Source organism: Taeniopygia guttata, chromosome 10 (genome assembly GCF_048771995.1).
Source record: "Taeniopygia guttata chromosome 10, bTaeGut7.mat, whole genome shotgun sequence".
Lineage (NCBI taxonomy): Eukaryota > Metazoa > Chordata > Aves > Passeriformes > Estrildidae > Taeniopygia > Taeniopygia guttata.
The window spans coordinates 8,241,908-8,267,472 of NC_133035.1; the positions used below are offsets into that span (position 1 = coordinate 8,241,908).

The 25,565-nt window shown below is 35.5% G+C and overlaps 1 protein-coding gene across 8 annotated transcripts in view; it reads right to left on the reverse strand.

Moving 5' to 3' along the window:
• The window catches only part of UNC13C (unc-13 homolog C), a 165,084-nt gene that overhangs the window by 62,539 nt on the left and 76,980 nt on the right, over window positions 1-25,565 (reverse strand). For all 8 annotated transcript variants that reach the window (XM_072933703.1, XM_072933702.1, XM_072933704.1 and 5 more), the window contains 9 exons: window positions 23,605-23,832; window positions 21,574-21,715; window positions 14,754-14,923; window positions 13,809-13,924; window positions 12,257-12,420; window positions 5,125-5,275; window positions 2,676-2,744; window positions 1,299-1,388; window positions 403-531 (listed from right to left, as the gene is read on the reverse strand). In XM_072933703.1, the coding sequence (XP_072789804.1) occupies window positions 403-531; window positions 1,299-1,388; window positions 2,676-2,744; window positions 5,125-5,275; window positions 12,257-12,420; window positions 13,809-13,924; window positions 14,754-14,923; window positions 21,574-21,715; window positions 23,605-23,832 (1,259 nt within the window). The remainder of the gene's footprint in view (window positions 1-402; window positions 532-1,298; window positions 1,389-2,675; window positions 2,745-5,124; window positions 5,276-12,256; window positions 12,421-13,808; window positions 13,925-14,753; window positions 14,924-21,573; window positions 21,716-23,604; window positions 23,833-25,565) is intronic.

The window sequence follows — 25,565 nt, forward strand, 5'->3', positions numbered from 1 at the left end:
GGCTGGAAAAACTATATAATTTCCAGCAAATTAAATTGTTTTCTAAAGCTACAGAAGTGAAATGTTAGATTTTTAAATAACTATTTTCCTGTTACAAATCTTAAATGAACAGTAATCAATCAAATGTCATCTTCCCCAAAACCACTGGACAATTCCACAGTCATGTCAAACTTGATGACTACATTATGAGGTAATGTGTCCATTTTGAAACTCATGCTAAACATTTTAGAGTTAAATGATGTCTTATGGGAGTATTTATGGTATGTTGCTCCTCCATGCATAAATAAAGTGAAAATCTGAGTGCTTTGATATGAAGGAGCACCAGAAAACTTTCTGTTTACTAAAGGCAAACTAACAACCATGATTGAGCAATAGCACAGAACAAGTTCATTTTGACCTTACCTGATCCACTAATTGGGAGTACAGATCATAGCAATTGTCAAAAATGTATTTATAAGTTGAATCCAAGCATGCTTTTACACAGTCCTTCACCACAGTACTAGCTCGAGGGGGGCTCTGCAATTCCAGGACCTAATTAAATATTTCATAAATGGGAGAATGTCAGAACTAGATTGTACACAAGAAATCCAAGTGTTGAATGGAGTTCTGTTATACATGATAAAAATAATTAAAATTGTGGATTTACAGAGGTGTATTTAGTTCTAAGATACACTAAAACACATGCAAGTAGATTTTATCACTAAGTTTTATTTAAATTAAAATATTTTTAAAATGAAAGAGGCATGTGTGCCCAAGAGTTTACATCTTTGCATCTTAGGGTTTTAATTTTATCAGTTTTTTATTATTTAGGAAACAATTAAACCATATAATATGTGTTTTCCTTTGAATAAGAATATGAGCCAAATAGCATTTATTTAAAGCAAAGGGTTCATTTTTTTACTCAATTTCAGGATACACTAATTCAAACTTTAACTTAATAGATTATTTTAATTCTCTTTATGTAGTTGCCTAATGCAATGGAATCACATGCTATTATGACAAAGCTTGCTTTGTGTTTCTTTTTCATTCAGTAATATTAATGTGTATCATTCTGTTCCAAAAATATTTCCGTGCTTGACCACTTAGATCTCAATGTCTGGAGAGACTAAAGTGAATAGTTATCAGGTCTGTTTTGCTGTCTGACTTGTGATTTCATTGTTATCAGTAGAAAACCATTATTCTATATGATTCCAAAGGAGTTCAGCTAAGTGTGTTTTCTCTGACTTGACTTTAAACTAATTGAAAAGATAATTTTTTTTTCTGTCAGGAAATTTTTTTGTGCAAGTAAAGGACAATACCTTCATCCGAAAAAAAGTAATGCTGGTAAGCAGGTCCACAGTTGATTTCAGATCCTGGAGTCTTTCAGAATTGCTGGCAGGAAAATTATCCTGGTGAATCAGGGAAAGGAATCATGCAAAATTTGAGTTACAGGTAAAATCTTTGAACAACTAGTTAGAAACACTCAAGAAAACAAAGTGCTGCTTGGAAGGATTAGAGATGTACCCGAATTCTGCCTGTGAGGTAGTTAATGATGAGCATCCCTTGGACATGAGTAGGAACACCTTTAATAATGCTCCTACATTTGTAATATGAATAATACAAAATATTAGGATATTTCCAAAACATGAATGGAGTAAAAAAATGTTACAAGAAGACTGAGAACTATTGCAAATGAAAATAATTCATGGGTTTTACATGGCACATACATCATTTGTAGGCATAAAAGCAGTAGTAAGTTTAATGTAGAAATAATAGAATTAATTTTTGCTACAATCTCTGGGTTAACAGAGTGATGTGAAGTAGTGTTATTTACATAACTTCCTACTAATGAAATATCAGCCTCATGCTATGATACTATCTGGATAGCATTCTTCAAAATTAAAAGATCTTAGCATGAACGTATCTCCTCCATGAAGGATATGGTCTTAAAAATTAAGTATGTGCAACTTCTGCTCCCTCTAATGCCTTGGGGTTCTTTTAAATATTCCCTTTCTCCTCCAGTTTTGGAGAGCAGGCCTCATGAACAGACAAATCCTTGATCTGGAGGCTGCTGCTCCAAGAAGCTGAAAGGAGAGCCACAGGTGATGAAGCTCTAACTTAGGTATTGTCCACAAGTTTCATGATCCATGGATTGGAGAAGGAGAGGGAGTTCAGAACCAAATGGTAACTGGCAGGTACCCAGTGTCTGCTTTCCTGAAAGGCTGGCTTTGGAGCACAGCTCAGTGGAAGGAGATTCTATGAGGCAGAAATGAAATTAAATCCTTCCACATAGAAAAACAGAGAGACAAGATTCTTTCAACATTACCAGGATCTTATCATGCAAATTATAGCAAAGATGTCAGGCTCCCAGAAAAAAAATCAAGGAGTAACTTCCTGTTGCACTGCCTGAGTCAGTGAAGGTAATTCCCAGATGAATTAACTTAAGAATAGTTATAGATCAATATAATCAAAGTTGATGAGTATCACATATTCAAGAAAGGGTTGAATACTCTTGAATATGTGATAATCCTGTCACCCATTCTTAGCTTTTTGAAAGAAAATACTGAGTTTTTTTTTCTTTTCATCAAATTGGAAAAAATAATTGTGTTAAACAGCTTAAATTCTGTAAATCTTTGTTTGAGAGGTTTCGGGGGAGGGGGTCTCATGTTGACTCAAATAGAGTATGTTGTACATACCCTGTATTTAGATAAATCAATCCTCAGGGAATTGTGCAATTGATCCAGCAGCCTTATGAACTTTTCTCTCTGTAAAAAGAAAACAAGAAAATGTTGCACTAAAATTTGCAGGTACCTGTAGTTGCTGGGGTTTTAGAAACCTTCTTTCCATTCTTAACTTATTTGAAAATCAATTTGTTTTCTATTTTTTCATATACAAGTGATGGTTTGAAACACCTGCATTTCAAGGCCAGGCAATGCATCTTCTTTCACTTTTTCTCCCCTTTCTATCCATGTTGTATACCTGGTATGCATTCAACACTGTGCAGCCGTGCAGTATGTTAGGGAGGTCACAAAGATTTTGCAACACAACATTTTCCAGTCTTGTATTTGCCTTGAAACTGATTAAACTCTTGAGGAAAGCACCTCCCCCTTCCTTTAATAAGTAAGAAATTATGCTAATTTAAAACAGAATTTGGTGTAAAAGTATGATTGAAAATTATACTTCTGAAACAGTGGATTTTGTAAGAATAAGTTAAAGCAATATAAATACAATGAAATTATATTATTTCCTTTCAAATGTGAAGATAAACTCGTTATCTTGATAGATAAAGGAGCAGCGAAAGTATTTTGCTGTGAGATTTCCAGCTGAGTTGTGTCATTCTCAAGTAACACTAATGAGTTTCTAATTACCATGTTAGAAAATATTCCATAGTCTACTGCACAAAACTGTGAAATCTCAGCCTATGTGAAAGCAGCAGACTTCTGGAAGAAGCAGTAGCTGATAGCTCTCAGGGTGCACTGATTGTATCTGCACCATCCCTCAAACGCGATGATCAGGAATTTGAAAATAGAGTCTTTGTGCACTGTCTCTCATCAGTGGAGTTCTAACCTACACCAAACCCCACTAATTTGGCACAGTTCCCTAAGGGATGAATCAAAAGAGAACTTTTTTGTCATGTTATAAAGCTCTACTTAAATATTCAGTCAGCCAAATCATTCCCAGCTGTAGCCTGAGGACTTGAATTTGAGATGTTCTTTTTGATGAATGATGTGCAGCTATTCACTAACAAATGCCTTTTGACCCAGGAGAGAAGAATAATCTAATATTTTGCCTATAAGTCAATTGTTTGAAAAAAGAGCTCCAAATCTCTTTTAGTTATGCCTACTACTCTTTTTCCATCCATCTGTTGAACTATGAATTGGATTCGAATTGCGTCAGAGGCAAACTGGCATTAACATCAGAGAAAGGACTTAATCTCTGCCCTGTCTGAGGACAAAAGCAGTTCTGATCATTAGAAAAATGGGAAAAAAGGATAAAAATCCAGCAAAACCATTCTAAATTTCAAAAGTTGCATCAAAGTCAAATGTCTAATAAAGCTTGAACATTGAAAGAGAAGACTTATTCACACAAAGATATTAAGTAATTCCTGGTTTATGCATCCAAATGCATAATTTCATAATTTTATCTTGAAAATCTGAAATTCATAATTCCTCTATTTTTCTAATACTGGAGAAAAGTACTAGTGCTTCTAACATTACTTCAAATAAAATTTTGAATTTTAAATTTTAATGTGAATTTGATAAATGTTAATTATTAAGAATATTTTATTTCATGTCAATAAATGGTATTTTATGGAAACTGCTACATCAAATGTACCTTTGATATCAGCCCTACAAATAAAAGACTTACTAAAAAAAGGAAAAAGTGGAAAAAATAAAAGCATTTTTCAGCATAAGATTGTGTTTATACCCTCTGTAGCATGTGTAATACCAGAGCTATGGAGGCAACCTCTCTGAATTATTGCTCTGCCCTACTGTTCTCAATTCCTCTGAAGGTGAAGAATAAGGATCTTTATTTATTTATTATCATGTTCAAATACTAGGAAGTCCACCCTGTGCGATACTTATCCACAGAAGCAAATTTGGCAATAACAAAGGAAGTATTACCACATCCTGAATTGCTACTATTCCTCCTAAAATTTCTGATATGTGAATCCAGTATTTGGACAATTCACCAGCAAAAATTTCAGCAAAAATAAGAGTCCATTATTATGCATCCTTGTGAGAAGAGCAGCATTTATGGCCACATCTATTAGGTTAATATGAATTCACTGATGACACAGCCCAAGAAAGGAATTGCATCCAATACTTAGTCTAATGCAGTTAGCAGTTTGCAAGGCCCACTGCAATAAAACAAAAATCTGTTGGAGATTTTAGTACCATGAATGTGTGCCAGCGCTTTCTACCCTCTACACCTCACAAGGAGCTGAGCAACATCTTCTCTGGCTTTTATGATGATTGACTTTAAAGACTCAGGGTAAAATTTTCAAGAGCTAACAACAACCCTTACTCTTTAAAATGAGAAATTAAAATAAAAATTCAATGTAGAAGTTAATATGGAATATACTAGGAAGAAAAAAAAAAAAAAAAAGGACCAGAACTCTATTAAAATAGAAAATGTACTTACCCCAAAGTTAGTAGCAGCAAAGCGATCTGAGGCAGATACATTAGTTGCTGCTGTTGTATGAGCATAGAAAGCATTTATATTGGCCAACAATGTACTCATAACTGCTGGAACACCAGGGCACATGTATTTAGAAGAGAGACAGGAAAAGTGCCTGAAATTCAAACAAACCAACAGTTATTAAAGATGGCAGGGAATCTGCTTCTTCTCCCATTATAATTTCTTTCTAACTCCAATGATGTAACTTTCAGGCTACCTGGTGGAAAATTGTACAGAGGGATATGAGGAAAATCCAGACATGTTTGATACAATTGTCACTTGTTGCACACTGATATTTCCAAACTGGCCACATTAGATTCACATTCAATTCGTATTCTCTTAATCCTAAATACAAAAACATGACTTACTATTTTAATTCCTATTAAACAAAACATTCGTATTTAAAGAAAACCTAAGAAGCAAACTTTAACTCATCATCACGGAAAGTCACAGAGAGCTATGGTAGAAAAAGATTAAATTGCTGCCAACTAAAAGACTCAAACCAGCATTTTAGTGTTGCTTTTATTTCATGCTACATTATTAATGAAAGGTGCTTCAAGCAGCTTCTGAGTTCACCTTGATTTGAATTAGGTCATAACTAAAACACTTCCACTTCAATCCAGGCCAGTAAAATTTAGGTAATATCTGTTAAACCCAGAGGTGCAATGTAGCAGCGCTGTTTAATTGTTTAATGAAACAGGAGATGCCTGCTGAAAGCATACAAAGAGCTTATAACACAACAAAACATGAAAGGTACAAATGAAAGAAAGATATGACACATGAGGAGAGCGAACATCATCATTGCAAACATAAATTCCTAATTTCAAGATCTATAATTAGGCAGGACTCAGAGAGACAAAGGGATAAAGACTAAATGTACACAAATAGGAAAGAGAATGAGGGGGATTAGAAAAAGATGGTGGTAAAAACAGGTGTACAAACAGAAGAGGATTAAGAAATTCCAGTCAGGCTCTGTATGACTGAAGGTCCTGATTTGGCCACATGCTCCTCTTAGCTGGAGTCTCTGGCTCCTCTCTCCTGTTCCTTCCCAGGAGCATAAGGCAAAGCAGTGTGCTGGGCCTGAACCACCTGGGCACTAATGTCCTTCCAAGAAAAAAATTAACACAAGGTACAATTGACCTCTCCTGCTAAATTTAAGCCAAATTCCCTTAACTGTTGTCACTGCCCAAATCATCCTTCAAGGCATTATTCAAGACGATTTTCCTGTAGGGGCAATTATTAAGTGCTATTATCTGCATTTTACAGAACTGAAACTGCTCAAAACTACACAGAAACCAACCACATGGGCCAGGACTAAAGCCCAGCATTCCCAGCTATGTGCTTATGGAATAGTGTTACCAAACTTTTAATTCACTGCCAGTATTTGCAAGAAGTGCTTTTGAAGACTGAAACGTGACTTCAAGAAAAGAACACAGTTTTCTACCCCTCAGAAAAATCTTTCAAAACATATGTCACGTTTTCTGTTAAGTAGAAGAACACTACTTTCCTTTGTAATAAATTACAATAGTGATATCAGGTGGTTCTCACCAATAAAGGTAACCTTTAAAGCTAATAGAAATATCTACTTATCTATAGTAAGTTTGGAAAATATATGTAGGGATGATAGAACCAATTTTCAAAAAATTGACAAAATAATTAATACTTTTAATATTGATTACCTATAATTTCTAGAAGTCTTTTAGTGGACTTAAAAGGTCCTTAGTGCATGAGTAACATCAATCTGGAGATAAAAAGGCACTAATAACCCCACGGGCCTTAGAGTCATACCTGTAACATGCTCTGCTGAGGGTGGAGGCAGGCAAAAAGAGCAGGAAGCAGCAAAGAAATCACCGAGATTGTCTCAATCGCCTTCAGGGAACATGACAGACCATGGAAATATTGTTTGGGTCAACATTTTAAGGTATCTTCAGCAGGTTGCCCTAACCATTTCACAGTGAGCTACCCATGACCTGTACTGAATTCTTATATTGAGAATAGACCGAAACTGTACCAATTTTTCATAAGGAAAATTTAAAGCAATTGTAATACTTGGTTTCTCCGAGCCAGGTCTCATAAGCTCTCAGAGATAAGTATTACACCCAAGATAGCTCAGCTACCTCATATGGCATAAAAGTAGCAGGATGGCTCCTGTGACAGTGTTGGAAACAGCAAAGTTCTAATAAAAGGCAAAATAACAAAGCTCTTTACAGAGAAAAACCGAGCCAGGGCAAGAGGTTTTTGCTCCTGCTAAAACACTTCACAAAAGCGATTACTTCTTTTGTTCTCTTCTTTTCTAGTGAATTGCTTAGGCAGGACTTTTTGGCTGCTGTCCAATTGGCTATCCTTAAATTTGAGGTGAAGTCTCCAAGGTCCTATGAGGTGTCTTTTAACCAAATTGAGGAGAGAAACTTGTGGGCTTTTTCCCTATTATGGAGACAAAGAGTAACTTGTTTACTCCATCAACAAGGGGCACATTCAACACAATTGCTATAATTTATGTCCTTATTGTATCACTGCACTGTTTCACCTGTAATGTGCTTAGTGAAAATTATGATAAAGCATCTGTGACAGATTTTTGTTTCTATCATTTAATTAAAATCCCTAATGTTCACAGGATCTATTAAGTACACAATATGGGTCATGACTCAGAATGCTGATAACTCAAGTTATCAGCTACCTGCAAGATACCTGGATTCCTTCTGCTTGCTGAAATGAATAAATCAAAGTAAACCCCTGTCCTTGTTTTTGCAGGTCTTTGAAAACAGCAGCCAGAATCATGAGTTATTAACAATTTCTAGTGGGCACATGATCTCACAGCAACCATTGCTAAGTCTCACACATTTTAGAGGAAAGTTGCACTGCATAAGCTGAAACCTGGCCTGCTTGCTCCAACTTTCTTACTATGCAAGTTTCTCACTAATAGACAGTGCCTGGGATTCTTCCAGTATTTCTGCTAGCATGAATTACCAAAGAAAGGAGTCTAATTGATGTGCTGTATTCATCAGTAAGCAAATGCTATCAATAAAAAATTAGTTTAATGGGCAATTTGTGTGCTTTCTGTAATGCTGCCACATTAATTGAAAACTAGCAGGAGAACAAGATGACATAGTTAGTGTCCATTAACCTGCTGGAATGAGAGCTATGTTCCTGATTGAGAATCATTAGGTTCTACCTGTGGTGACTCTTGCCAGTAAGAAGTAAAGATCTTAATAGAGCTTTTATTGCACTTGACTCTATTACACAATAAATTCAGGCTGATGATATTATGTGTAATTTCAGCGTCTAGTCAAACACTGTTTCAATATGTGCTTGGATTTTTGCCTTCTAAAGAGAAATAAATTATGCTGAAAAATGAATGGCAGGAAAAAAGTTACTTCCCCTTCACTGCAGAATGTGGCTTAATATACGTAGGTAAATAAAGTTCCAGTGTGATTCCTTCTAGACATTGACTTTACAGCTCAAACTGCCATCAGTCCCCACAGTCATCAAAATAATGGCCAGCTGGATCATTGTGCTGTTTTTCTACTTTTTCTTCCTGTCATTTGTGATACTTACTTTCCTCCCTATTGTCTCACACATCCATGCCTGTACTTCTGGGAGTTACACGTACCAGTCATGTGGCTAACAGTGTCTGTCTGGCTGCTATCCACCACAAAAAGAAAAAAACTTCTCATCTGAACCATGCAAGAATGGCTGTAATGGTCTTGCTTTTCCTAGTTCAGACTTCATGAGGAATGGAAGAATAAAATAATCATAAGAAAGAAGAGTGGATTATGTAACCTATACAGTCAAGACTTCAAAGAGCTGCAATTACTGCAACAGAATCAGTCTTTTTGTTGTATTTTAGTTTGGGTTAATGGTTGTTTTTCTATTAACATGAATTCCATATTTGGTAACTTAAAGCAGATTTCCTTGTTCAGGAGCTGTGCAGTTGTAGTCCTTATCTTGAGAGTAAAACACCCCTTCTAAGTCAGCATCTTCATGGGAAAAATTCTACATTTATTTCATAAAAATGTGGAGATGTTCCTATCTCCAGCAAGTGGTGCAATCACACCTGAATTCGTTCTCTAAGTCTGGTGAGAAAGGTCTCACTGGGGACAATGACTAGAGCAGACAGGTAACCTGCATGATATCTTCTGGTCTGATTCCACATTTCAGTATGAGTACTGAAAATTCCACATTTCAGTATTTGCTGTGTTTAGAAAATCAGACTAAATATTTGAAATATTATTTTTGTGCTCTAAAGGAGAAGATACAAATAACTATTGAGGGCCAGAAGGAAATCTTCAGGATTTATTACGGGATCATAGATGACAAAGCCACCATCATGAACCAGAAATGATAGACAAGTGGGATTGTTTATTGCTGTAGTGGAACAGGATACCAAAAAACTTAAGACAGGGGTACTTTAGAGTAGCATAATCAGGTTTATGCTGTGTAGAAATGCAGAGAGGTATATGTTCCTACTCCAGCATATGCCATCTATCAATAGTTAAAAGGGTCAAGACTGACTATCATTAAGTGGCACTGAAATATGAATAGTAAAAATTAAATTCAGGCAAAAAGAGCACCTCATTGGCAGCATCCTAAAACTCATGTAGCCTGATAAAGCACAGATGCTCTCTGGGGTCTGGATCCTGGGGTATTAAAGCTTAGTCAGTTTTGTGTTTACAAATACAAACATTTTAATTTCCAATATTGTCATGAGACATGCAGTAGAAGAACTCCGCAACTAGATTCTCAAGCATACACAATATTTCTCTGGGCCAAGTGATTACATTCAAATTCTCTCTGTTGTATAATAGAAAATTGCTTTTGTTTTAGTAGAAGATCTTTGTTACCAAATGAAATCTGATAATTCTATTTTCCAAATCAAGAAGCTGTACATTTTCTTCCAGCCACTAAAATTGTTCCAGAAGAAAAAGGTAATCTCATAAAAAGAAAGAAAACTGGGAGATAATAGTCCAAAAGAAAATTCCTCATGACAAATAGACTTAGTGTCTTCACTACTCTTCTCCCCAAAGTCTGAGTGCTCTGAGATGAGCCTGCAGATGAATCAGCAAAACAACATATATGAATATATATTTTTCTCCAAGTATTACTTAGATTACATGCATCACTGATTTTATTCCTAACTTAAACAGGCTGGGGCTGTCCCCTCAAAAAGGCAGTGCTCATTATTGACATGCAACATTTTAAAATATAAAAGGATGTGGGTATAGGGACAAAGAAATCTTAGTTTTTATTTCTTTTGACTATCAATATTAAATTCACTTTCTCATTACATCTGCCTTCAGATACCTGGTTTGCAGTCAACAACATCAAGGAAATTTGTGGGAAAAGGTAAAGAAGAAAGCAAGACCAAAAAGAGGGCATGGCAAAATAGGTTAATTAGCTTAGAATGGCTTGGTTAGAGTTTTTGAGTAGGGACTCTGAAAAATGTGTTGGAGTATTTGCCCAGATCCAAGTTAGATGTGCAAACTAAATTTACTTACTTTCCATGAATATCTGAATGTTATGTTATTTACTGAGTTAAAAACAAAGCATCTTCTTAATATAAAAATACAACTTGTCAAGTTCTACCACTATTAAGTAAAAAATATTTTATATACTCTTATCAGTTATATTGCTATTTTTGCAATGCTAACTTATGCATCATCTGTATTTTGAAAACCAGTTTCAAACTTTTTCTGGAAAAATTTGCAGTACTTGAATACACTGAGAGATGAAGAAAAACAAAATTCAAAATAATTTTACAGTTAAAGTTGTAGGTCAAAAATTCAGCCATGTTATCCGAGATAATCAACTACTGAGGCTATGTTAAGACAAAACTAATGCTAAATCAGCCCTTTATTTCTTATGCAAATTACTAATAACAGCCCTCCTTTGGCATTAATAGCTCTTAACAACTCATTTCTGGTCAAAACTTGAACTAATTTTGATACACAGAGAAGGAACAACTCTATCACTAACACTTTGGTAAAAATCCTATACCATTTAAAATCAAGTTATAAAACTAAAATACCAGGATACGTTAATAAATGACATAACAATCACACAGACCTACAGAGAAACTAAACACAGAAACACACTCATGAAAGTCAACACACTAATTCCTCCATATGTAATATAGATACAAAACAGGGGAACTCTCAAGTTTCATTAATTATTATGTGCAATGCTGTGTAAGTTCCTTGAAGGAAAAATCATTAAAAATGTGTAAAGTACAAAATACATTCCCTGATCCTCTATTAGATGAACAATACAAGAATTCACAGACAACTACATAAAGTGAAAGACAAGCTCATTGCAATAGTAGGTGGTGTCAATATATTATGCAATGAAAAGAAAGCTTCATATTTTTATGTACCTTTGTACTTATAATAAGACTCTACTTTTTAGGAGGCAAGGAGATGCAAAAATATGAGAGACTTCTGATTAAAAATCCCACAATATCAGGTTTCTGTAAGAAAAAAGTCTGTATTTTTTATTTATAGGACTCATTTGAAGTCCCCTGCTTTTCTACAACTCCAGCAGAATATAGTCCTTTTCACCAGAAAGCTTTTTGCTGGATAAATTGAGAGCATATGATGGACCTCTCATCATCATGAGCCTCTGAGCTAGGTGGTGCTGTGTTCTAAGCTGTTCAGACAGATACTTCAGAATGGATAATGTAGTAACAGGTCTCAGTACTGTTAAAAATGGTTTGCATTCATTATTTACATGTACTCTGGAAGCTCACTATAGCCACTAGTGAGCTTCCATAGTAGTAGAAAAGAGTACAGAGTTTGCGAAACCCTGTTCCAGTTGCACCTGGAACACTGGAACTCTTTCTGAACCGTGCTATATATAAGTATCATAAGGATTATGGAATGCACTAGCAGTAATACCAGTAACAGCTTATAAAATGCCTGTATCTTAAAGCCACTGCAGATGAGAAGCACTTTAATGAGAAACAGATGGACAAAATGATAAGAATTTAAAGTCAGGAATGAGAAGAGAAACAGTGAATGAATTCACAAAGGCTTGAAGTTCATTACTTCGCTCAAACACATTGTTGACACCAAAGCAGAAAGCGAGCCATGATGATACTTACGTCATAGCTTGATAAATATATTCAATTCCATAGCGCATTGCAAATTCATCCACAATTTCCTGTGCAGCATCATCAAAGTACACCTTCCAGGCCTCATCGCCTTTCACCTCAGGGATTTTCACCACACCGTTCGACTTCACATCCGTCAAGTAATGGAAGAGATTCTAAAGGTAAGAAACGTTTCAAAAATGAAAGTTTGGCTTTTAAGAAGCATTCTGAAAATATATCCTACATATAGTTTTCAATATGTTGTTAGTAAATTTTTATTTTTCCAAAGACTGGCTCAAACTAGTCAGCAGACTTGTGATTCAGCACATTGTAACTTCTTAACATAAAGTCTGTGCCTTTAACCGGCACAGAAAGGCTGCAGGATAAAATAGTGCAGAAACTTCTCATTTATATGCACTTGCTAATGAATGAAATCAGGATGTTGTAATATTTATTGCAGAGTGTTTCAATTTCAATTGTATCTGTGACCAATACATTTCAAATTCATTATTTAAGTCCTTCACTTATAGGGAGTTAACAGAAACTGCAGCTGCCTCTCAAGTTGTGCAAGATTTGCAATAAAGCTTAGGTTTAGTACCCTTGGGAGCAAAGCTAGGATTTGACATTCATGGCATAGAATGCTAGATTGCCTAGCTCCATATGTATCCACAAATTCCACAACTTTATTTGTATCCACAAAATCCCATTTTATTTCCTATTTCAGTGATTAAAAAAAAAAACAAACCCTAAAACCTCAAAATACTTTTAGTTTTGCTAACTAGCCCTTAATTGTCTCTTGGATTCGCTTAAAGCATTTGAATATTGTCATTTACTTCATAAGTCCAACATTTGCAATTTCAGGTCAAAACCAATCAGCACAAATGCCCTACATATCTGATTTTACAAATGGTGAACAATGGGTCTTTGTGGCTACATGCTAGTGGTGAACTTTCAGTCGTGTATGAGCTATCAGCTCACAGAAACTACTTGTATTTCCAGAATAGAATTTCTACATGGATCACTATTTGAAGGAAGAATAGTCAATTACAAAGAAAATCTTTCAGAAGAACACACCTATTCATCAGTGACGGTTTTTTCAATGTTGACAAAAGCAAATTAGATGAAAGGAAAATTAGATTTTATAGTATTTGTGTTTCTCCTTTTTCTCACTCTCCAAAATATGTATTACTGTAAAACAAAAGAAATCCTTTACAGTATACTTCTGTAATATATATAGAAATGTTTGTATATTTCCGATGCTAACAACCATGTATCAAAGAGCTAAATCAAAAAACAGTACAGGTAGAGTTTATCTAGCTCAACCTCTTTTTCTAACACCTCCTGGCAGGAATGATTTGTTTGTTGGTCTTATGTTATTCTACCCTTGCCTCTGAAACTGATACTCCCTCAGCAACACAGAATAGGAAATCTAAAATAAACATGTCCTCAAGTACAGCAGCAGTTATTTGTTTCAGTGCTCTAATGTTCTGTAGCCGTTTTTCTTTATCCATGCAACAACTGAACAGTAATTCCTATACTCTATACTATAACTCCTCCAACATACCTCATGTAGACAGGTGTACTGCACATGATAGGGAGCAACTTTCTCCTCTCCTTCAATTTCAACATTGATTTTCAGTCTAATGGCCCCAGAGACAGCCGATTTATCTGTTCGCTTTTCTGAAGAGTGGAAAAATAATACATTAGTAACTGCCAAGAACACATGTATGTCATATGGAAAGCTTTTATAAATAATTCTAGTTTAATCTTTTAAAGCCAGGGAGTCCTGCTGTTGAAAAAAAGAATGTTTAATACCTCAAACATGGTTCAGGCCACAAAATAAAATATCTAACTATGAAGTAAAGAATCTTTCTTATTTTATCTCCCATATTCAAAAAAAGGCTGCACATCTATTTATATACTACTTTCCCCTTTTCAATTGAAATTACTGTGATTTTCTACCTGATATCTGTGCTAATTATTATTATTATTTTCCTTGAGTTATGAAGACTTTACCAACAACCTGGACTACTCTGACTGTGATGGGCTGAATCTGGTAGGTGCCCACCAAAGCTGCTCTATCACCTCCCTTCCTCTGCCAGATAGAGAATCTAATGAAAGCCCCATGGGTCAAGAGAAGGATGAGGAACAGATCACTCACCAATTACTTCCACGGCCAAAACCAGACTCAACTTGGGGGAAAAAATTTATTACCAGTGAAATCGGAGAAGGATAATGAAAAATAAACCCAAATCTTAAAACACACCTTCCCCTCACCCATCCCTTCTTCACAGGCTTACTTTACTCATGATTTTCTCTTCCCCTTCCCTGCCAGAGGCACAGGGAGATGGGGCAGTGGGGGTTCTATCTTCTATTTTCAAATCAACCTGTAACGTTTAATACTTTAAAAGTCATACATTGGTACCAAAGGTACATATTTTGAAGTTACAAAGTTAAAGACAGTAATACTCTACCTAAATTTGTTTCAAAAAATCAGTAAGAATCATACCTAAATTATACCATACATCCATTTCTCCACTCAGTGTTCTTACTTCAATGATTGTTTGCCCAAGGAAGTCATCTGATTCCTTTTTGAAATGCTGCTTTACTCTAGATTTGATATCATCATCTTCATCCCATACTCTTACTTTTATTCTATCTGTAGAGTTATGACATTCACTGGAAAAACAAAAATAAAACACAAAATATGAGTGATATATAAACTATATTACCCTGTACTGCTATCTAATTCATTAAACTCCATCTCCACACACTTGCTTAACTGCACCAAATGTCGAAGCACAAACAACCTGCAACATCCAGAGGAAAAAAAAGGTCATCCCAGACTGCCAGGGACAAAACTGTAATTACTATATATATAAGAATTACTGCATATAAAGAGAATAATGTGACTGAATTATAAATACATAGAGACTGCATTTAGGAATGTCAATAACTGTTCATTAAAATTTTTAATTAGAAATTGATACTTCTTGATGCTATTATTTAACAAATACCTTAGGAAAGATACAGTAAGGTCAGGTTTATTTCTTTAGGAATGCCATGTAGTACATACAGTAAACTACCAAAGTAGTACTCCAGAACAATACAAAAAGCAAGAAAAAAATTAAAGAATATTTCCAGTGTGTGTCAGGAAGCTTTTGTTAAAAATCAAGAAGTATGCACAAACATCCCAGCAAGAAAAGAAAGGCAATCAGGAAAATAAGTAGCTGGCTGGTATTTTTAAAAGATACATTAATGTTCTTCAAGACCTCCATTCCCTGGTAAGGAGAAACGGAAAGGGACCATGCCATGTTCTAAAAAATTTATTGTAAATTTAAAGTGGCTTACTAACCCCTCCTGGTCTGAGTGGATTTTAGAAAAGGCTGGATGTATGAGGGAATGAGGGGGCTTCACTTGCAATCTACAGAGTACACAGTGGATAAAAACTTTTACTCCCAGCTGCACCCTGCATTTATTTGCACAGAAATGGAAAAGAAACTCTATTACTGCTTATTCCTATAAGGTACAATGAGGACTATTTACTATTTGTTGGTGATGGCTTTGGATGACTTGACTGGAATATCCCAACCCTGACTGCAGAGGTTTGGGTTTGTGCTGAAGTTTGTTTCTGCTGAAGTTTGACTAGTACAGAGCTGGCATCAGTTAAATCCATACCATACTTGTGCATCCATACAAAGTATTATTTTCAATACCCATTCACTAGTGCTACAGAAATACTTTTAATATTACATATCTTTGTTTATCTTTAAACATGACCTTGAAGCATAGATGCGAATTTTCATCTTCAGCGGGGCATTACTTTCACACTTGATTAAGTGTTTTTACTCTAATTCTATTCTAAGCACTATCACTGCTTAGTGATCTGTCTCGGTTTTCAGTGTTAAAACAGCAATACTCCAACTTATCTTCCAAGCAGCACCCCTCAAGGGTATTCTAAGAATTAATTAGTGGTAGTAATGGGCTTTGGAAGTATAAAGTGCTGTAAATGGTATTATTATTGTCAAGGCCAATCAGTCACTAAAAATGGCATGCACAGCTTTTACTCTGCCACACTGTGACATCATGCAGTATCACAGAAGTCCTTGTGTCTGTCTGTATTCCAGATTTTAACTTTGCAGATAATTCTGGTAATTAAAATGCACATTGTTCTGTGATTAGCAAAACTAATAAAGCACAGTTTCCTTTTGTCTTATTACTGGCTTCCCTACATCTAACCAACCACAATCACCTACTGAATCTTCTCCCATAGTCAGGGTTTTCATACATTACCCCTTTATGTGAACTCCTGTTATCTGTTATGGGATGAGCTCATACTGAGGACAGTTAATATCTTATCTCTCTCTGACCACATATTGTCATAGAACATGACAGACATACTATTTGGCAATCTGTGAAATTTCTCTGACTGATCACAAAATTCAAAAGCAATTGGCAACGACACGCAAAATATAGGAAGATAGAGATGGACCAAATAAGTATTGCTGCCTTAAGAAACTAGGCTAAACACAGAAACCATTTAATTCTCCTGGAATGTAGCTCTAAGTTACTACTTTACATTGCTAAAGTCCTGAATTGCATTTAGCTGTGCACTCGACAGAAAGAACTGACAGGGGATTTCTATAGCAACATAGGGAGATCTGTCACTGGTGAGGTATTTCTGTGACCCTCATCACCATACCTATGCTTTTAATAGACACCTTACTCCTGCTTTGATTCTCTGGCAGATGCTGCATATAAAAAGTCATTATGTACTTCAGCACAAACATCATATTTCTATTCTTCTGGGACAATACAAATTTCCCTCTGATATACACTTAGCTGATAAAGCAATACTTTATTCAGATGGTCAGAATTCCCTGATATTCTCAGTAGTCCTCAGCATCCTTCTCTCCTTTAATCTTAGGTTAGTGAAATGTGGTGAGACCTGGCACAACCAATGTGTTAACTTGTGCTCATCTTTGTGTTGAAACTTCAGCACAGAGTCAACTCTGCTACATTTGTAGTATTCCTGTGCAGAACACAAAAAATTACAGCTGTATTTGTGTTTAAAAACTGAAGAGTGGATGAGCAAGTATTTCCTCCTGTCCTGCCCTGTGGCAGTGTGACTGCAGGGAGATTTGGAGCTAAAGTTACAGAGCTGTCTCTGAATGATCCTGCTTACCTGCCCAGACTCAGAAACAGCCCTCTGTAACGACATGCACATTCTGCCTTAGTCACTGCTAACACCTATCCAGAAGCTCTGGGTGGAATTCCTGCTTCTGTTTACTCCAGGGAATTAAAGGCTAGACAACATATGCTAGTTTCAGTTTTCCTCTTCTAGTCATTCTGCTTTATATGCTCAGTAAAAGCATTCCCAGAAGTGTGATAGAGAAGATGAGAAATGAATTGTTCTCTAGCACACAGAGAATTGAAGGTACTGATGCTTCTGAAAACTACAGATTTTGAAGTCTATTTAGAGATGCAAGACAGAAGAGACAGTTTTAATAATTTACCAACAATCTGGTGACACTACATTACTTCTGCATTTCCAGAATGCCACACAGACATGAAATAATCCTCATTGAATTCCAGCTTATTCTAATGGTTAGAGTAATAAAACTGGAATATTAAAGTATCTTTACAACAGTACCCCAATGTAAATTTAATATTAGATGCACTAGCATGATCTTATTGTACATATCCTCTAAGAGATCTGCACCCAGTATTAAAATGACAACTAAGTGATACTGTGCTACCTTCAGTAAATTCAGGAAGCCACTTATTGTTATTATTACCCTCATGTTTATTATTATTATTGCCATTACTGCAAGCCAGAATCTGATCCACACCATTGCTATGTCCACTTTGCTCTTAGGTATTCACAGACAGTTCCATGGTCCCTTAGGATATATCTTCCAGAACTTCATTAGCCCCACTGTCAGCAAACTTTTTCTGAAGTCTGATTTAAACCTCTCTAAATGTAATTTGTGGTTATTACTTCTTCTACTATAACAGTAAGCATGGAAACTAGATTATTCCTTTCCTCTTTTTAGGAGAAAGGATGTGTTTAAAGACATCCTTACCTCCACTACTTGTCTCTTCTCTAGTCTGGACAGTCCCAATTCTTTAGCAGTGTTGTCACGAGCCATGCTTTCTGATAAAGTAGAATGAGACTAATTATGCTTTCTCTTGCATTATTTTACTCTGTCATAACAAAAAGAGAGTTGTATAATTAATCTGGATTGACAGCAGTTTGAAAAAAAAGACTCAGACCATGCATGCTGTACTGTGAAACTGAAAATATTATCACTGAACAAGCAATTTATCATTGGAATTGCTTCTTAGAGGTGTTCTGCTCTCTTGATTTGGGCTGAGGCTGTGAGATACAGTTATTTTAATTAGCCAAATGTCTCTCAGAAACTTGGCAGACTTTTGAAGAGCTTTTGGAATAGATTAATCTTGTAAACTAATGTGTAGTTTTTATTACTCAATTGTTTTTATATAATACAATTTCCTGTTATATACTCTTGCTTAGGAGGCATTCCTTGAGCTATTTCAACAGTTCTGGCAAAACTTTTTAGATATCGCTGGAAACTGGAGCACCATTTAAGCAGTTAACCATCTTCAGGTGCAGTGAAAAACGTGTTTTTTAAGTCAGTTCAGCTGATCAAGAATGTATAAAATAACAGCTGAAAGGGACTTCAGTGAAGTCCTCTTGGCCACTGACAGTAAATATTGCTTGAAATTAATCCACTAATAATTTATTTCAGAATAAATAATGTGTGAGTGCCATGCTTTAAAGTAACTCTAAAGAAGAAATATCTACAGCTGGATGATTGAAATCAGTTTGAGCAAATGTTTTCATGCACTGAAGAGCAATATAAATCCAATGAAGATATTTATTAGAGCCCTTATGCTGTCTTATTGACAGCCAAAATATGAAAAATAAATAATGTAAAATAATTATCCAGTTATTTGAAAGACCTCTGCATCATACAATTTTATCTGAGGTATTTATGAATGGTCAGAGGAAATGCAGTACCTGCAAAGTCAGCAGGGCAATTTGGAGATGTGTGCTAGCCTAGGCAACACGGTCAGAAAAAACAGATTTCAGTATGTCAGTAAACAACTGCTGAAAATAGTCAAGAAAAGAATGAGAGTAGACTTTTGTTATAGTGTATCAATACAAAGGTTTCTACAAAACTGAAAAATATAGCCAAAATATAGCTTCCTGTAATTAAAAAAAAAAAGAAAATGCAGTCCCTTTTCCTGTATCAGATGCCACACTCAACCAGAAAGAGAAGGTGACAGCTGCAGGACTCTTCCTTTACTCTGGCATTAAAAAACTCTCCTATCATTGATGTTTCATTGAAAAAGCCCCCAAAACTTCTGTTATCTCATTTCTAATAATACCAGGAGAAAGGATCAAAGCCCTTAGCACCTATATTACATTCATTAAATGAACATCTGCTGGCCTATTTACTTCTCCACCTTGTGCACCAAAAAGCTCTATTTTAGTTATGCTTTATGAGGTCCCCTGCTCAAATCTATGCCGGTGTCCCACGGTCATTTAGCAGGGGGTCCGACTACAATTTGTCAGAAGCATTCTCTCACTGTTACAATGCCATCATACCTGGGTTACGTGTGGTCCCAAGAACAGGAACACAGCCCTCACTCCCTGTGCTATGACAGAGCAAATGCACAATGGGGAGCCAATGCCGCTCCAAGTCCTTATTTTGGAACAGATGGGAAGACTTGAAAACATGTTTTGGTATGATAAGTATGCATAAGATTGTAAGATTTCTGAGACATCTTATTTCTGCATTTTATAATTTAAAAGTTATAATGATGGTTAAGATTAGATTCTCAACAGGATTTAAATATCAATTACCACTAATAGAGCCTAATTTAAAAAACACTTCCTGAGTCAATCAAATAGTTATATTGATTTACTTCTGGTTAAACATTTATAGTTTATTTAATACAATTTAGAAATTGTCATATACTTTCAGCTGAAATCTAAAGCATTAAACATAATTCAGGGAGATTATTTCAGAAAACACATGTGCTATAAAAATGTTGGAAAATGTATTCAGTGCTCAGAACGTTCATGCTATAGTAAGGTTTGGGAGGGAGGAGTATAAATATTATTCCTAGGGCAGCAGATGATATAATATTTTGTTCTGGGGAAAAAAATTGAATTCAAGTTTCCATGGATTTGATTATAGCTGTGCTCACATATTTGAGAAACTATATTCAACAAACTTTCTATGAAATTTGCTGAATTGCTCATCCAATTTTTGACATTATGCAATTCTGACAATTAAAATGGAAGAAAGTAATTCTCTCCTACTTTTGGACACTCAAAGCCATTCAATGAGGTATGACACTTCAACTGTTACCACAGTAACACAGTTAACTCAAAAAGAAAACGCTTTCTGGATAGAAGAAGCTTGTAAAAGTTTCTAGGTGTCATTTTCTCTTAAGTACCTATACATTTCTAATACAAGCATTTGAAACTGTGAAAGGAACCGCATACATTGTTTAATACACCCGGCATTCTCTAGTTCCTTTTCCAGACAAATAGAAGCAGCATCTCGGACCAAAGCACTTTCACACTCTACTGAAACAGTAACCTCCTCCTCAATAAGGTAGCAGATTTTGGTCAAAATACAATCCAGGTAAGTCCTAGCTTGTGAGAAGGTAACTTGTCATGTTATGACATTGCACCTTCCTGAAGAAAACAGGGCTCTATTTCAAATGCCTGAACCCTCACAGAAACTGTTGGCACAGTTTATGTAGATAGGAATAGTGACAACTTCTTCCCTTTTTATAGGAGGAAAGAAGTACAAGAATAAACTAAACAATGCCATCATACTGTACTCTCCACATTTGACTTTTGGACACCACTAAAAGTATGGACATTGCAAACACACCAACCCTAAGCCTGGAGCACAGCAGTTACTACCAAATTCCCCAGTTACACCTCAGAGAATCACAGCGTCAAATACAAAACACATTTACCTCACATGGTCAGTATCTGGCACATAGGAAAGCATTTCTAATGACAATACTTGGTATGTAAGGTTGAAGTATGAAAACTGTTACCTAGGTTCCCTTAAAGACTAGAATAATTAGACACCACCAATAGATCCCAAAAAAGACTTAATTATAAGCTGCATGATCACTATAAGATAAAGAAACATGGATGCTCTCTCCATTCAGAACTTGCATATTTTCAAATTAAACCAATATTTCACTTGGTAGGGTTATATTACCTAAATGTAGATAAGAAAAGTAATATCAATGGCATTTTCTGTACTTACAAATAGAATTTTTCATCCCATACTGGATTCAAATTTCCAAAAATAGTTTTTGTTCTTCGCTTGTTTTTGCCAACTTGCACAGTAACATATGGGTCACTTGAACCAGTTTTGTCCTTAGCCTGTAAGCCCTGAGCACAAAGAACTGCAACAAAGGAGAGAAATGAGCTTTAGCCCTCATAGCCTTTATTGCCAGGAAGTAAATGAGAGTGACAACAGACACAGGAAACAAAGGCCTCACAGTGAGGGATTGTGAAGGAAGGTTTCTGGATTATTTTCCCAATGTCTGTAACTCTGGAGGCTGACAAGATTTGCATAACTACCCTTCTGGACTGTATCGTATTTAAAAATAAAGTTTAATAGAGTAATAATTGTAAAGATTCACTAGAGAGCACCAAACAAATACTTTTCACACATATTTAAAATACTTTTCTCAAGCTTTGGTTAAGTCAAAATGGCAAGGAATATGTTGTTTAACTTGAGTCTGATAGTTCCCTAAAGTTCCCTGCCCCCAGTAAATAAATAAATATTTCCAGAATTTCTCCAAAAATCCAAACTAACATTTCCAAAGTAAAACCTCCACTAATATAGAAAAATATCCCCTGTGGCTTACAGAACTAAACATGAGGGACATTACTGCCATTTGTTCTCTTAATAGATGAACCATGACTTTTAGAATACTTTCTTTCTATGCTATCACAGAGAGGATGACAGTTCAGATCAATTATCATCAACTGTTTATGCATATGCTATCCTTTCTGACACTTAGTGTGGGTGTATAGTTAACGGATATGAATTTAGTAGCAAATATAAATACATACAATTTGATTTTCGATCATAATTCATAGAAGTGGAAATCTCAGGAGAAAGCAGAGCTGTCAAAGAGCAGCCTCCCAAAGCCAGAGAACTGCAGCTAAAACACTTTCTCTGGCTCTTACCATTCAGCAGCAGTCGGCTTTGTAATTTTGCACATACTGTTTAAATTATCTCAGTGCTAACATTGAGTTAATGTTCTCTAATGTCAATCATTTTGGATAATGAAGCTCCCTTGGCGTGCTCAGGAAAAAGATTACCTAAAAATGGCACCTTGCTCAGCAGATCAGCTCGGTGTGGGTTCAGTCATATGTGCTGACTTCAGTGAAAGAAGTAAAATTCTGCTATTCTTTAACATATCCAATTTCTGAAAACACTGTTAGGAATGAAATAGCATATTTTGTCTTCCCCATTCATTCTAAAACTTTTAGAAGGTAAGGAAGTATCCCTCTCCTATTTATGCAGTAGAATGAAGGGACAGCCTAGCAAAAGTCTTCAAGGATTAAATTGTATGCACATACAGCCCTGAACACAAGACAGTGTTCAGTATCCTTTAGAGGTAGAACTAAAAATAAACATATGAATTAAATATGTCCCTAGTGCTTGGTGACAGTCCCAAAATTCTACAATTATTCTTTTGAGTTTCATGCACCACCTCTCAGCCTTCAGAATCGCCTCCATTTATGCTGAGGTTTTAGTTCAAAAACTGAAATGAAAAAGTCAGAGGACCTGGAAATCTTCATGAGCAACCAGGCTAATGCAATTGGAAGCCATCTGGAATATGTTTAAAGTGAGCAGAATTATGCAACATCAGCATCACTAAAATGGAACACACCCATAGTCAAGCAACGTGGATAATAAGTTTCAAAACCAATGGGATCTGGAATTGCAAGCGCAAATGTTTTTTAATCACTCAAAGCCTATTTTTTGGTGAACTTTAACTCTTACAGTTGGTGGCAAAAAACTCATCATTAGATGATGCTGGTAGGAGGTAGAGGAGATAGACTATTTTTACTGGTCTTCCTTCCTATAGCAGTAGAATATAAAGTGGTTTTGGCAACTTAAAGCTCAACTCTTGCAGCTGGCATCCTATAAATTCAACTGTTTGTATATGCACCAAGTATGCAATTGAACACACAGTCCAGCTCTACTTATAAAAAAATTTTGCTCCTGAATCAGGGCAATAGGAAAGAAAGAGTGATTAGAACAGAAGAAAATTACCTGTGATAGTTACTTTTGCTGACCATTTGGATGTTCCATCCAAAACACTTTGTTTTGCTGCTTTTGTATATTGTACAAAATCTTCTTTAGAAATATTAAACATTTCCTGGATCACTTCAAAAACCTCTGGTCTATTTTTCTCTCTAATCTTCATTCTTTCCTTCATAGCACTAATAATATTCTGTGTTTTGTCTTCTGCACCATGTTTGGAACTTTTCTCAGCTGCTCCTGAAATTACAGAAAAATTCACCATTGTTATTGAAAATTAACTTTGTTCTTTTTCCCCTCTAAGGTCTCCTGCCAACTCTTGGTACAGCAGTACCTGAAGGAGATCTTAGTTTCAGCTCAATAATACCTCATATATATATATATCTTCTTTGTGATAGCTAAAATTATCAGTTGGTTAGTTTAACATGAGGGGTTAATAGTCAGCTTCCATCAGTGTTATGTGTTATACATAAAATTATTTATTAAACCAATACTATTCAGTGCCAATCAGTACTGTGGAAACATCTCAACATGTGTACTGAGCAGAAAGCACAAATTTGTGATCTCAAAATTCAATCATTAGACACCACACCTGTGATATTAAACTCAGAGCCTTTTTGGAAAAGAGAGCCTACCCAAGAAAATAATATATCACAGGTATGGGACAGAGAGGTTCCCCTCTCCAATAAAATGGTCATTACTGATAATTTCAGTAATTATATGAGGATGGTAGAAGAGATCAAGGGATATTATCTGTGTGAGAATACTTCTATACTGTGTTAGCTTGTGGTGGCATGTCAGGCAGAAAATACACAGGTAATATTTTTTGGGACATCAAAACCACTACAGTATTTATTGGTTTAAATTGAAAAAAAAATAAAAAAAGATTTTAAGGAGACTAAGTTGTTGCTGATTTTATTCACAATTCTTTTCAGAAGTGCCCTGGAAACATTTTTCTCTCTAACAGTTTTAACTGATCTCAGAAGCCCTTTCAAAAACAAAGTGAAGTTCACCTTATAAAATGTACTTTTTCTGTCAGAGGAAAAAGTTTCTGATCAATGTCTGTACAACATACTCTTGAAAAAACCCCAAAAATCAATCTTGCAGTTGAGTGTGAGAAAAGAAACATCAGCCTTCTATGATTAGAATGGTACGAAGCAAAAATTTAAACTCCTACAGTGCTAAACAGGATATTTAAACTCTTGACAATATTAAAATATAAAGCAAGATAGAAAAATACTAAAAAAATTACAATCAATGACACGCTACCACTTGCTATAGGCATTGCTGAACTTTGGCTCATGTTAAACACTACTCACGGGCTTGTGGCACTGAATGACAGAATCATCATTATCATTAGCAGCAGTAAAACTTCACTCATTAGCAGTAGTAACTTCACTCTTCCAAGAAGATGTGAAAACATTATCTAACTAGCCATCCTCAAATCCAGGGAGGATTCAAGTATTATTGCTCCCTTTAGAGGGTTAGTAAAATTAAAACAAAATAATTTTGAACAATTTGTTATACAATTATAATTGAGATATTTCAACACTGAAGAAGCATAGAGTTCCTTCTTTACAATACCATCAAACACCAACATGTTCTTTTGAAGAAGTTTTTGTTGAGGCTCTCAGCTTGCAATGGTTAAAGAACCTAGAGCTGGAAAGGGTCATGTTTCAGCATTAGATTTCAGTGAAGTCTTACAAAACAAATATTATATGGCTTCTTTTCTTCAGTTTTCAATGTGTCAGAAGGTTTCTTAGCACATAAGAGGGCAACTGATATCTACATCTATATAGAGAGATATAAAGTGGGAAGGCATAATGTTATAAAGATTGGAAAAGTGTGGGTTGAAATACCAGATAGCAGTGATTCCAGCCTGCCAAAAGGCTGAAGTATATGGCTTCTTCAAGCAGTTTTCCATGGCCACTAAATCCTGAGAAATTTGGAAAATCTCTTGGTCAGAGTAATGA